Source organism: Patagioenas fasciata, chromosome 2, assembly GCF_037038585.1.
Source record: "Patagioenas fasciata isolate bPatFas1 chromosome 2, bPatFas1.hap1, whole genome shotgun sequence".
NCBI classification, from domain to species: Eukaryota; Metazoa; Chordata; class Aves; order Columbiformes; family Columbidae; genus Patagioenas; species Patagioenas fasciata.
This window is the reverse complement of record NC_092521.1, coordinates 46,042,449-46,056,332: the sequence shown is the minus strand read 5'-3', so window position 1 is coordinate 46,056,332 and position 13,884 is coordinate 46,042,449. Positions and strand designations below refer to the sequence as shown.

The following is a 13,884-nucleotide window of genomic DNA, read 5'->3' as shown; positions in this document are numbered from 1 at the left end:
GTGAATAATCACATAAGAAAAAAAAATAAAAGAAATATTGATATAAGCTTTAAAAACTCAATAATAAAGTAATTGACAGCATTTTGGTTTCTATCACAATAACTTTTCTGTTTCAGGCAAACAGGTATTTTCAGAGACACACTATTTCACCTTACATTTGCAAACGCATACACATTTTGAAAGAGAATATCTGCACAGATAAACACACTGACTCATGGATACATGCATCATTTCTGTTATGGAAATTATATATACTGGATGTTCGGTCCCTTTAAACTGTAGTATGCAGAGTACACAATCTGCCCTCAAAATCTACAACCGTTAAAAAGCAAATATATAGCTTTATAGCAGGCACTCTCATACAGCTTATGGAAATATAGACAAAGACATACTTGTGTGTTCATTTAAAGAACTACGGCTTTTGTATTTTAATTATTCTTGCTAGCAAGAAACGTATAAGTGATTGCACCACCTTTCTGCATGGCATCCTATGTAAATGAGTCCAGTGCATTTATAAATATGGATGTGGTAGACCCCCCAAACAACACAGTACCTGCTGTCTATCCAACCGCATCCTTTTTGCAGCATTTCGGCTTTCACTCTCACAGGCGGAAGCCAGGATACTCTCTGCAACTGCTGAAGTAAGGTGTGAGGGAATAGGTCGTGACTATGAGAGAAAAAAGAAACACAGAAATTATTTCTAGCATAATCCACGGTATCCTTTTTCAAAGCACACAATACTGGCACTTAGGCAGGAAAGTCCGCTCATTGAAATGTAGTTTATACCAACAAAACAGGGAAATGGAACTTGTAAAGATGAAAAATGAAACTAGTTAGATGTTAAAGCTGCAGCTGATCCACAGATCCACGAGCCCTCTCCCCCCACAGCTCTATTGTCCAGAGTGTTTAGTCAGGCTCATTAAGCTGTACTTTGAACAGACAGTGGCATATTCTCTGCGTTCCAGCAGCACCCTGGCCATCTGATTCTTGTTAAGAAAACTGAAAGGCTTTTTATCCTGTACAGCATGTGACAGAGATGAGTAGTGGTTTTTTATAGTCACCAAAAAAAAAAAAAATTACAAGCCAAAACAAAACATAAAACCCCAAGTGATAGGGTTGAAACATCACTCAAAACATAACAGATTGTCAGAACATTTCAGAGCAGTCACAATCTGTAGTATATGAATATTTGGATTCCTTGCTGCAACATGACTGATGTGATTTAAAAAGACTTAAAAAAAAAAAAATCTGTTTTTCTTTTGATAATGCCAGCCTTCCAACAATGCAGATATTTTGTGGTTCAACTAGATATGGTTCATTTTTTTCAATTCAAAACCTATTATTATAATTTCATAGCACTTACATGTTTTAGGTTAAAGGTGCCATGAATACCAAAAAAACAAGGGAATGCTAAAATCCATTGCTGGTCATGAACTCCAACATGGTCTTCTGTACCAGTTCATTAAGAATAATATTCACATACCTATTTTCCTAATCACATGCAAAACATTCTTTCTAAAAACTGAAGCTCACAATAAAACTAATATTTTTCATTAGTATGAAAAGATATATCTGAACTCCCAAGAAAATAAATGTGAATAGTAACCCAGACACTGATACACGCATAAGCCCGTTCCAGAGCCTGCAATTTATTGAACTGGTTCTGGACTTCCATGAGTTTTCAAAGCTTCATTTAACTCCAAAGTACTATGTAAATTTGTACCTACTGAGAAACTGGCTGTATGTCCGTGGGGTTCTAGGTGTTGGTTTTTGTTTGTTTGTTTTTCACATGGTTCGGTTTTTGGTTTTGTTTTGGTTGGTGTTAGGGTTTTTTGTTGTTGTTTTGTTTTATTTTTTTTTAAGTTATACCTTCTGCTAAAACCATAAGTATGGACTTGTTATGACATGTCACTGGGTTTTGGAAACAAGTTTTGAAGTATTCCCATTCAGTTCTTAGACAAGCTTAGAAAAGATTCAATATCTCGGTTGAACTGATTTTATGGTTTTTGCAACATTCCAGAAACCGAGGAGCCAACCATTACTAATATTCCATTTTTACTTTTAAAAATTAAAGTCCATTTATTGACTTTGTATGTGCTCTGCAGAATGCTGATTTTTTATCTGACACTGTACATTCTCTAATGCATGGGACCACAGCCTGTCTGGGACCAGAAGCTGAACTAGCTTTTCGAAATAAATAGGGATTTATGGGTCTCCCTCACTTGTGCAATAGGCTTATTTCTCCCCACTCATCCAAGAGCAAGCTCCCTGGCACCAGTGTAACAGCTGAGTAAGAAAGACAATCAGAGGCTGCAATGCTACAATGAGATATACTTGGATTCATTTGACAGAACAAACTATTGAACTTCTTTCTAGTTTGTAAACAATGCATTCCCATGAACTTTTAAAAATAGATCAGTCTAAGAGATGAGTGACACTGATGTTAACCCCTGGTGCCATTGCAGAAGTTAACAGTACGGTACAAGCAAACACCTTCCTCAGAGCTGCAGAGGAGGGAGCAAGGCTTTGCAGAAGGTTTTCAGTGACAAAGCATTATATTTATTATTTTGCCTTCCTAGAATGGTGATGTTACTCTGAACACGCTGTTACATCACTTAGCCAGGCTATATCCCTCCCTGTATTTGGTGGCCAAGTATCACTGTACATACCGCTGTTTACCTATGGTCAAGGTACATTGATCACGTTGGCTGGATGGAAGTCTCAGTGTGGTTCTCCAACAGTGGCCACACAGTGACATTCTTGAAAAATGACAAGTAAACACCTGAATAACTCCTCCAGCTCGGGTCTTTATTTAGAGCTATAACCATACCTATACATCGATGGATATTTAGAAGGCCACATATGAGCCAAAAAAAAAAAAGTTCTAAACAAAAAGTAAAATGAACCCATGTTCCTCCAACTTCTTTGTTTATGGGAGATAATAGGTTTATTGAAGTGTTTTATAAAAGAAAAAAAAAATAGTTACCATAAAAATCGAGTAGTCACATCGTTTTATCTGAAAAGGAGTGCAGTGGTTATGTGTTTGCTGTTGAAATATTGAACTCAAAATTAGAACCTGCAAAAATGAGGAAAGCTTCAGGTAATGGAGCATCTTCCTCTTGAAATATGTGCTAACCTATACTTTCTCTCATCACTGCAGCTGGCTGTTGATATATTCATGTCAAAAAACATCTAGAGGGAACCTTAGGGAGAATGTAATGAATGCATGGTTGAATCACCCAGGGACTAAAATAATATAACAAAGCACAGGAGAAAATAATCTGATTAAGGTTCAGGTTCTATCAGCTTAACTCAGGCAGAGAACTAGTTTGGCGCTGACAAACACAGTCCTCTGTCACTAGCAGCAGAGCTGTTAAAAAGGAGATTTTCTGTTCCATGAGATGTCATATCTGTGAAATGTCAAAATGATCAATTTTGAAAAGCCTTGCCTAAGAGGAAAAGATACTTTGAAACAATCACTTTTTAAAAGAAGTTTTAAAATAAACTGAATTATTAGCCCCATCTTCTAAGCTCAGAGGCCCATTCTGCCTTAGCTTAACTTCTTCATCTTCTATACTTCTGATTATTCGTGATCTCTAACATGACTACCAGCTATGAAACCACATCTGTAAGAAGCTCAAGCATCCCAGTCGCTATGGGATTCTGAATATTTCTCAACTCCCTATCCAAGGCCTTGGGAAACATGGCAAAAACAACATCACTCGGTTCTGCAGAAGGAAGCCTGCAGATCTCAAAGCAATGTTTTCTGGGTTCCCGGGATCAGTTCTACAGAGCTGAGAGCTGAGTGCTGGTTCCTGCATGTTTGGGACTACAGCAGGAAATGTGGGACCCAAGAAGCCTTCATTTCCAAGGGCTCCCAGATTCCCCCCACAATCCTTGGATCCACAACCTGCCCACTGGACTAGCAGGAAACCAGGTTTCATTTTACTGGAGTTTGTCAAAACAGAAAACTTTTGACAAACTAACATTTCTAAAACAAAAAAAAAAAAGAAAAAGGCATTATAAAATTAAAACCTGACCAGTTTTAACTTGTAGAATGCAGCTAGTGTTGTTTGATACATAATGTTCACAGCCCCAGACTGGTATTTTTTCACTTCACAGTGATTGTAAGGCAGGAAATAACTACACTGGGACTACCCATGTCTAAAACAATAGAAGCAAGCCTCTAAACTTCAGTCTACTAAAACTAACGATCACATGGCAAAATTAGAAGGCAGGATAACATTTTTGTCATTTTGAAACAAAGACAGATAGAAAAGAGGCACATGAAAATTTTACAGAAACTTTCAGGTGAAGAGATGAATAAAACTTAAAGAGAATCCAGTAAACAGCTTAAGACAGACCTTCTGAGAAGACTATATGCCTCTGTGCATCACACAGCAGCAGTGTATAGAATTCTTTCTATTTATTTGAAAACGCAATACTGCTTGTGAATGGACTAAAACAGCAGCCACATTTTGAACACACATTGTTCTTAGGTTTTGTACGTCTCTTCAGCTGACGCACGACTAACATTCAGCCTCTAACATGATGTAGGCGAAGAGCATTTTGACAAAAGATGTAAGGGAATTTGCTACGTTTTATGTACACGCAGAAGTCTCTGGTTTTAACATCTGTTGAAGCAACTGACATTCAGGAAGAGGTTGAAATTCCCTCAGTAGCCCAAGGCAGATGACCAACCATCTCCAGTCTTCTCACATTTGAAACTGCATTTCAAGGCAATTTAAACCTGATTCTTGAGACCACCACAGACCCTGGAGATGATGATGATGACAAAGCAACAACCACACTTAACCATCATAATGGACAGGAACATCTGCATGGTTTTAAAGGAAATAATTTTTGTGCAAATTATTGACAGATACATTTTTGCAGAATTCTTAATGAAAAGTCAAATTAGGTGATACATCTTTGTAGTCAAATAACTGTTGGTCTGCTTTAAAGAAAATTAAACCCAATGAAGATCATTCCATGGCTTTGATGATCTCTAGATCTGGCTCTCAACAATCAAAGCATCTTACAACAAGCCTTTCTGGAGTTATGGAGCAGGCCTGCAAGGTAGCTAATGTTTTAGTAGTTGAAATAATAAATCCTTTGTCCAGATTTTCTAGAAATTAGCTCCAGTAGTATAATCTCTGATTCCTTAACATAAAAGAGACTAGCACTTTCAATATGCTGTAAAATACCCATTTGCAGTACACCAACTGTATACGGTATCATAAGGTCTTCTGTTTAAAGCGAGGTACCTTTGCAGTATCTTTATGGGAAACATAAAATACCCTTTTGGGCATATTCACAAATTTCTGTATTTCTATACAGATTCTAAAAAACCTGCGATGTTCTAATTTCAAATGTATGCTTTTGGTATAAATGTACCAATTATTGATATAACAGATTAATTATATTTCAGTCTAAACCACTAGGAGCAGTATATTCACCAGGAAGAAGTTAGTGATCTCCTGTATTCCTGTGCTTAGAGATCTGTTGTCTCTAAGGTCATTACCTTGGCATTTTTGCGAAATCCAGTATTTATTTAAAATAAAAGCCAAAGTTGTCATACAGAAGCTTGGTCTAGGTACTCTTACATGTTACACCAGTCTGACTCAGTTCTGAAAAAATAGAACTATCTGTTTTGTCAGATAATGTACACACATGCACATTTGCTACAATGCCAAACTTTATAACCTGACATTTGTGCACAGATACTACCTTTTAGTTTAGGCCAATTAGCAGTGAAAAAGAGATCTTTCCGTATAAAACAGTTGCAAGCACATAAACATACAAGTTACTTCATTTTGTTCATGGAGACCCTAATATAAATGGACGAACTCTAAGGTAAACAGGGGAATGAGAAAATATTTTAAATATTACTCACACTTGAAAAAAAATAGTTCCAAATTTTCCAAGGAGATTTGGCATCTGAAGGTGAAGACGAATGCCCAAGATGCCTCACTGACAGTAACTGAGTTTTTCCAGAGGTGCCACTAAGCACTTCTTTGCATGTTGGGCTCCTAACAACATGCTACTCCCCTAGTGCTCTCCTGCATGTCAGCGTTTCCCTCAGGTATCATAAGACCAGTTCATTTCCAAAATAAAGTATTTCAAATACACCACAGCTCTTTCATAACAGCTTATTGAGATCTAACAATGTGTTAAAATCCCCAACATATGTATAACTGTATGCAATACCTAAATGGCATTTTTTCATAAAAAAAACATTCAAAATACTTTACAAGACAGGGTACAGATTATCTTCAAATGAGGTTTTTTTAATCAGTGTAATGCAGTGAAATGTATGACAGAGAACTGTCCTACACGGCACAGTTACAAAGCATTCAGAAACCTTTCCACAGAGTATTTTTAAATTTAGATACTGAAGTACAGTACTGCACTCTATTGGATGAACTTTTATAATTGTTAGTTAGAACCGAATGGTGAAATACAAAGCTGACTGGCATTTTAATGCTTGTAGCCCTGTGTTTCAGACAGGGTTTTGATATATTTCGCTCAGTCTTGTGGTCTTGTAATAAACACTCAATTGTAACACCTCCTAAGGAATTCAAAGAAGTAACTAGAAATATTTTCTTAAATGGAAGAAGTTTTTTAAGATGTTCAGTGATGTTCACACTAGTTCTTTAAGTTTTCAGCTTTAAAGTAAATTTAATTGAAACATTGAGTGTTGCACCTTGATTATGACAGCACATAAATAGATCCACATGTATCTTCACATGTCCACATTCCTGTCTAAACGTTAAGCAAGTGACACATTCCAATCAAGCACCATTCTGCTGCTGCTGCCACTGCTGTGCTTACAGACAGGGCTTAATCTGAGAGCAGTTTCTGTGAGGCTAGTGGAAATTTTATACGACTTATGTGAACAACAGAAAAAAGATCCATCTGACTTCATCCACCTAAACCTCAAGTATTTTGTCTAAACTAGTCACCTAGGCTTCCTTTTTGTTTCATTCAGACAGGTATCTCCAGAAGTTGACCCAGGAGACAGCTGGGGATGGATCCCTCTGGACTGGTTCATCTAAGCACTTCACCGATTGCTCAGGGAGCCCAACTCAACTAATTTCTCTAGCAAACCGGTAAGATTACCTCTGTCATGAATTTATCTGATATTTCACAGTGAAAGAGAACCTCAGGAACTGTCATGCTGAACTAATCCCTTTTGAGCTAGGTGGGGATTGGATTGGACACTCCAACAGCAGACAATTTACTAGCAAAACTCCAGAGGACTAGGAAAAAACTGAGTCTGATTTAACATCATTTTCTGTTTCTTCTAAACAAATACACTGAACCAGCTCCTCTACTCTTAAGCTACCAGCACAAATCAGCTAATCAAGAAACATTGCAGCAGAGGTCTTGATCTAAGTCAGAATCACAGCAAAATTAAAACTGACATGTTTACTACTTTCTTTTTTCATTAAAAAGAGGGTTTTTTTCTATATCAGAACTTAGTGCCATTTTGGAGTGGTTTGTTTTTCTTCTACATTCAAGAAAAAAGTGAAATAAATGACAAAATTGCATTCTTGTCTTTTCCTCCCTCACAAAATGTAAAATACGAATTACTATCAGGTTGCTAGATGCTTTCCATTTTTTAGTTTTCATTCTGTTTCCAAATATCATGCCTTTTTCAAGGCTAACTTCTTCACATTTTCCAAGGTCACTAGAAAAAGTGTAACTTCTTCTGCCACTCACTTTTCCAAAATTGCCTATACTTGCAAAAGTTATTTATTGAAAAGCAAAATGTATCTGAGACAGATTTAAGGCAGTTCTGAACAATCACATCAATATTCACTTAACTGTTCCATGGGAAAAACAAACAAACATTTAAGAACCTTAGGGAAACTGTTTCTAGATTATGATTTTTTAAGGAAATGTGAGACCTATTGCAAAAAGTCAAAGTTGATCAAAGAGAAACTTTGACCTTTTTCAACCAGGTTGCCCATCAGACTTACATTAGCTAACCACTAACAAGAGTAAGATGCTTAGAAAGGAAAGTTACCAGTCAACGGTGTTTGGGGTATAGTACAAAGCAACACCTATCATGTACATCTTCACATAACTGTTCTTGTGGTAATTTTCTTAATGTTCCCCACCTTATTAATCAAGATTAGGTATGCGTCCCCAGACCAACAGACCCTCTTCTGCCAGAAGATGCTTATGATCTTTCTGGCCATAAAAGGCCTAGAGAACTGAAAAGCAATGTAACCGCAAGGGCGGCTGGACCATTCAGCACTAAATTCAGTAAATAATGAAAGCTTCCTCTCTCTAAAGCTGAAAGTTAAAAAGAGAGGCCAGATATCTATCCCAAGAAAATTTAACAAGGCAGATTTCACAAAACATACCCCCTTCTGAAAACCAGTCCCCACTGAAGTTATTCAGTCACCATATAGAAGCACTCCAAGCCACTAGACACCTCTAAAGCATCAAAATCAACATGTGCACAGTTGCAAATTGTTAAAATGCCTCTAACAGTCAGTTGGCACAACCAAATACAGAAGCAGGGAAAACACATGGAGCTTGGTTACATGTTACTGAGGCTGCCGACAGGACAGAAGGAGCTGGGATGAAGAATGCTGGGATCTAACTGAGGAACTGCTTTCAGGCATAGTGTGACTCCTCTGACACATCCAAATTTATCTTTGGAGAAGAAAACGCATTTCTGACTAGTCTTTTCTATCCAACACATAAGAACACTTAGCTCTTTCATACTATTGCTTTGTGTTACAGTAGTGCCTAGGAAGAAGGATTTCCTTTTGCTTAAATGAAATGAAGAATCTCTTTGAGAATGGGAGTTTAAGACCTTGCTCTTGCATTGGGATACACATAGAAAAAATGGTATAACTTTAAAAAGGATACTATAAATGTAGTTTCAAACTAAATGCAGTAGGATTGATGACAGGAGAACATGAAGATGGGTGCAAGCAGAACATAGGAAGAAAACATAATTATTAAGTTAATTCAGCCTCATTTATTATCTCTAGCACCTGATTTTTTTCTGGGCTGGAGCTAAATAAATACATACCACATAACCACAGCAGCTGTCTACTATGTTTTTTTAATTGGTAGTTTTCTACACAGATGTTGGGAAAATTCTAAAGTATGGATTTTAAAAACATTAGTGAAACAGGTCATTTGACCATTTCAGGGAGAAAATTCCTCTTGTATAGCATATATAGGTCACAAAACATTTAATGTATATAAAGGAATTCTCATTATAGCAGTCCTTGATAAAGAGGCAGTAATATATTTTTTCTTTTGCTTATGAGCTAATGAGGAGGAAAAAAAATATTTCTTTAAGAACATGAAGAACTTCAAGAAATTCACAAAGTGCTACACCAAAGCACAGGTGTAAGCACAACCTAGAGGTCCCATCCAAAAATCAGTGATTTCAGGACTTGACAAACTTCCCTCACAACGGAAAATTCTGAGCAAGGTCATAGAATTTAGTAAGAGAACATCCTCAATGTCCCATAAGCAAGAGACAAAGCGAGGAGAAAAACAGTCTTACAATTCATGATAAAAATTTTGCTGAGAGATATGCTTGTGTCAGAATGAAAATGACATAATTACAAGCTGAGTAGTCAAATGGAGAAAGCTTCTCCAATGTAGAAAGGGGACTCCTCATTGGAATATTCATAAGAAGAAGCTATGCAAGCTGCCTTGGAGTCCACGGAAAATTATCTGTCATAAATAGAAGCAGAATAACTATAAGCAACCTCTTAAAAATATTAATACTAAGAAACATGTTAACTAACAATATGAACACTCATGAGACTAAGTCTTTCCCATTGCCTTGGAGCTAGAATTGGCCTGCTATGCAGCCAGAACTGTCACTTGGATTACAGATGGCAAATAACTGACAGAAGCAGGCTTCAGGCATGCTTTTTTATCTTTACCATGCAGTCTTACACTAATTTATCTCAGTGTTTACATATTCTCTTCACTTTACAATACAACACTGTAGGTAGCTGCACTGTTCCATGCACAGCCTGAACTGTCATATACCATATACGAGATTATTTTCTTTTTCTCTTGCAAACAGATGCTCAAAATGTAGCATTCTGAACCTGAACAACAAGAAAAACTTGTGTTTAATATGTCTACAGCAAAAGGCATCTCCTGTGGAGATTATTATCTGACGTCTTATTTAATATAACGACAGCAGCAGTACTGCTCCTGAGGAGATCATTATCCTGTTTTGCTGTATTTGAGGACAGCACCTGATTCAAATCAACAGCAACATGCCCTTTCATGATTGTTTTGAACAAAAGTTATTATCCAGACAAAGGGATTCTTTTCCACTGTCACAAATGGTAAGTACATTTAAAATCCAGTCAAGTGCCTCTGTCCATGGTAGCAGTTTTTTAAAACTGCTTATAATCAGAATCACAGAATGTCAGGGATTGGAAGGGACCTCGAAAGATCATCCAGTCCAATCCCCCTGCCGGAGCAGGAACACCTAGATGAGGTTACACAGGAAGGCGTCCAGGCAGGTTTTGAATGTCTCCAGAGAAGGAGACTCCACAATCTCCCTGGGCAGCCTGTTCCAGTGTTCTATCACCCTCATAGTGAAGAAGCTTCTTCTCATATTTAAGTGGAACCTCCTGTGTTCCAGTTTGTACCCATTGCCCCATGTCCTATCATTGGTTATCACCAAGAAGAGCCTGGCTCCATCCTCGTGACACTCACCCTTTACATATTTATAAACATTAATGAGGTCACCCCTCAAGCCTCCTCCAAGCTAAAAAGACGCAACTCCCTCAGCCTTTCCTCATAGGGGAGATGTTCCACTTCCTTAATCATCTTTGTGGCTCTGCACTGGACTCTCTCTAGCAGTTCCCTGTCCTTCTTGAACTGAGGGGCCCAGAACTGGACACAATATTCCAGATGGGGTCTCACCAGGGCAAAGTAGAGGGGAAGGAGAACCTCTCTGGACCTACTAACCAGCCCCCTTCTAATACACCTGAGGATGCCATTGGCCTTCCTGGCCACAAGGGCACAGTGCTGGCTCATGGTCATCCTGCTGGCCACCTAGACCCCCAGGTCACTTTCCCCTACACTGCTCTCTAACAGGTCGTTCCCCAACTTATATTGGAACCTGGGGTTGTTCCTGCCCAGATGCAAGACTCTACACTTGCCCTTGTTATATTTTGTTCATTTTTTCCTCGCTCAACTCTCCAGCCTGTCCAGGTCTCTGGATGGCAGCACAGCCTTCTGGCATGTCAGCCACTCCTCCCAGCTTGGTGTCATCAGCAAACTTGCTGACACTGCACTCTGTTCCCTCATCCAAGTCACTGATGAATATATTGAATAGCACTGGTCCCAGTACCAACCCTTGAGCGACTCCACTAGATACAGGCCTCCAACTGGACTCTGCCCCATTGACCACGACTCTCTGGCTTCTTTCCTTCAGCCAGTTCACAGTCCATCTCACTACCCAATCGTCCAGACCACACTTTCTCAGTTTAGCAGCGAGGATGCTGTGGGAGACCGTGTCAAGTGCTTTACTGAAGTCAAGGTAGACCACATCCACTGCTTTGCCATCATCTCTCCACCTGGTTATGTCCTCATAAAAGGCTATGAGGTTGGTTAAGCATGACTTCCCCTTGGTACAGCCATGCTGACTGCCCCTAATGACCCTCTCATCCTTGATATGCCTTGAGATGGCACCAAAGAGAAGTTGTTCCATCACCTTTCCAGGGATGGAGGTGAGGCTGACCAGTCTACAGTTACCTGGGTCCTCCTTCTTGCCCTTTTTGAAGACTGGAGTGACATTTGCTTTCCTCCAGTCCTCAGACACCTCTCCTGTTTTCCAAGACTTGGCAAAGGTGATGGACAGTGGTCTAGCAATGACCACAGCCTGCTCCCTCAGCACCTGTGGGTGCATCCCATCTGGACCCATGGATTTGTGGATATCCAGATGGCTTAATTGGTCTCTAACCCAGTCCTCATCAACCAAGGCAAACTCCTCCATTGTCCTGACATCCTCTGTGGCCTCAGGGCTCCTCAGGACAGCCTCCGGCAGTGTAGACAGAGACAAAGAAGGCATTCAGTAACCTGCCTTCTCTGTATCTTCTGTCACCAGGGCACCCACCTCATTTATCAGTGGACCTACATTGCCTCTGGTGTTAGTTTTATCTGCCATGTATTTGAAGAAGCTTTTTCTGTTGTCCTTGACCACTCTCGCAAGGTTTAATTCTAAGGAGGTCTTAGCTTTCTTAGTTGCGTCCCTTCATCCTCTGCCAAGAGCCTTACATTCTTCCCAAGTGGCCAGCCCCTCCTTTCATGCTCTGTAAACTCTCCTCTTTCACTTGAGCTTGCCCAGCAGTTCCCTGCTTAACCACGCAGGTCTCCTGGTTCCCTTCCTTGACTTCCTACATGTTAGGATGCTCTGATCTTGAGCTTGGAAGAAGCAGTCTCTGAACGCTAACCAACTATCTTGGGCCCCTTTACCTTCAAGTACCTTTTCCCACGGGATTTCCCCTAGCAATTACTTGAAAAGGCCAAAGTTGGCATTACTGAAGTCCAGGGTTGCAATTCTGCTTGGTATTCTGGTCCTGCCGCATGAGATCCTGAACTCCATTATCTCATGGTCACTGCAGCCAAGGCAGAAGATGCTGATACAGTAATTCAGAAATTAGAAAATAATTTAAAACAACAAATGGATATGTATTACATTTTAGAATTATTCCAGGCATAAACTTAAACCACCATTTATTCTCTTAGGAAGTTAATGGGAGCTCCTCCAAAGACTTTGGATAGTCTTTGACTTGTTTTCCTACCTGTGGACAGAGAAACCAGACAGATTTCCCTTCAGGCCCAAGAGGGCTGAAAACTTTGGCATGAGCTTCAGTGCCTTGTCACTTCCATTCACAGGCAGCAAAGTCAATATTTTAGAGGGTAATTTGTTTGTTAAAAAAATAAAGCCCATCATAAGATGTCATGGAATGTTATTAAAAAAAAAAAAAAAAAGGAATATTTCTGAACTATAAAGATTGCCTATTTGGATCACATTCTTGGTAATCTCTGCTCCTTTTCCCTTCCCTGGAATAAATTTGATCCTGCAACGTTTATTCATATGAAAGTAACGTTTGCAAATGTGCACTGAATTCAAGCCAGCCTCGCTCTTATGGGTCAGCTGGGTCATATTGCAAAACAGTTGTGCAAGTTTTTCAGATGACAAAAAAAGAGCGAGTTTACATAACTGCCTATCAGTGTGAATAATGACAGTAATGAGGCCATAAATTGGAACAGTGAGGACATTTGCTGGTATCAACTGATTTTGTAAGTATTTTCAACTGAAAGTACAGCAAAATAAAAATATTTGGCACCATGAAAGCTGAGCTCAATGTTACTGCATTATTTTCAGCCAGGGTGTGTAGATGCAATTTCAGGCTACTTAGTGTATTGTAGAAAATATTTACTTTCTTTTTTTCCTTATTTTATTTTGGAAGGCGATACAATCTGACAGGTACACCACCAGTCAATCTTTGGCACTTCTGTATGTACAGATGTCCTTTATTCTACCTGTCTCTTTTCATCTTCATTTCCATTGTTCAGAAACAGTGGTATCTCCGTGTTTCAAACAATCAAACCATGCAGTCAATTAGAATCACAAACACATACAAAAATTATTTTCTGTTTTTGCTTTTTATGTTGGCCAATAGTGGTCCTGCCCTACAAATAAACCTGATATTTTGTTCTTAAAGCTGTCAGCTAACATCTTAAACAGCATATGGAAATCATAAGTATTCTGCAGAGACTGCAGGAAAGAGAAAGACAGAGAGAAAGAGAGAAACAGCAAAATTCAATCATCATCTCCCGTAATTTTTTAATGTAATCAGAGGGTTT

The 13,884-nt window shown here is 38.9% G+C and overlaps 1 protein-coding gene across 5 annotated transcripts in view; it reads right to left on the bottom strand.

Moving 5' to 3' along the window:
• Window positions 1-13,884, bottom strand: part of NOL4 (nucleolar protein 4) — a 193,959-nt gene that overhangs the window by 34,236 nt on the left and 145,839 nt on the right. For all 5 annotated transcript variants that reach the window (XM_065830303.2, XM_065830302.2, XM_065830301.2 and 2 more), the window contains one exon: window positions 554-667. In XM_065830303.2, the coding sequence (XP_065686375.1) occupies window positions 554-667 (114 nt within the window). The remainder of the gene's footprint in view (window positions 1-553; window positions 668-13,884) is intronic.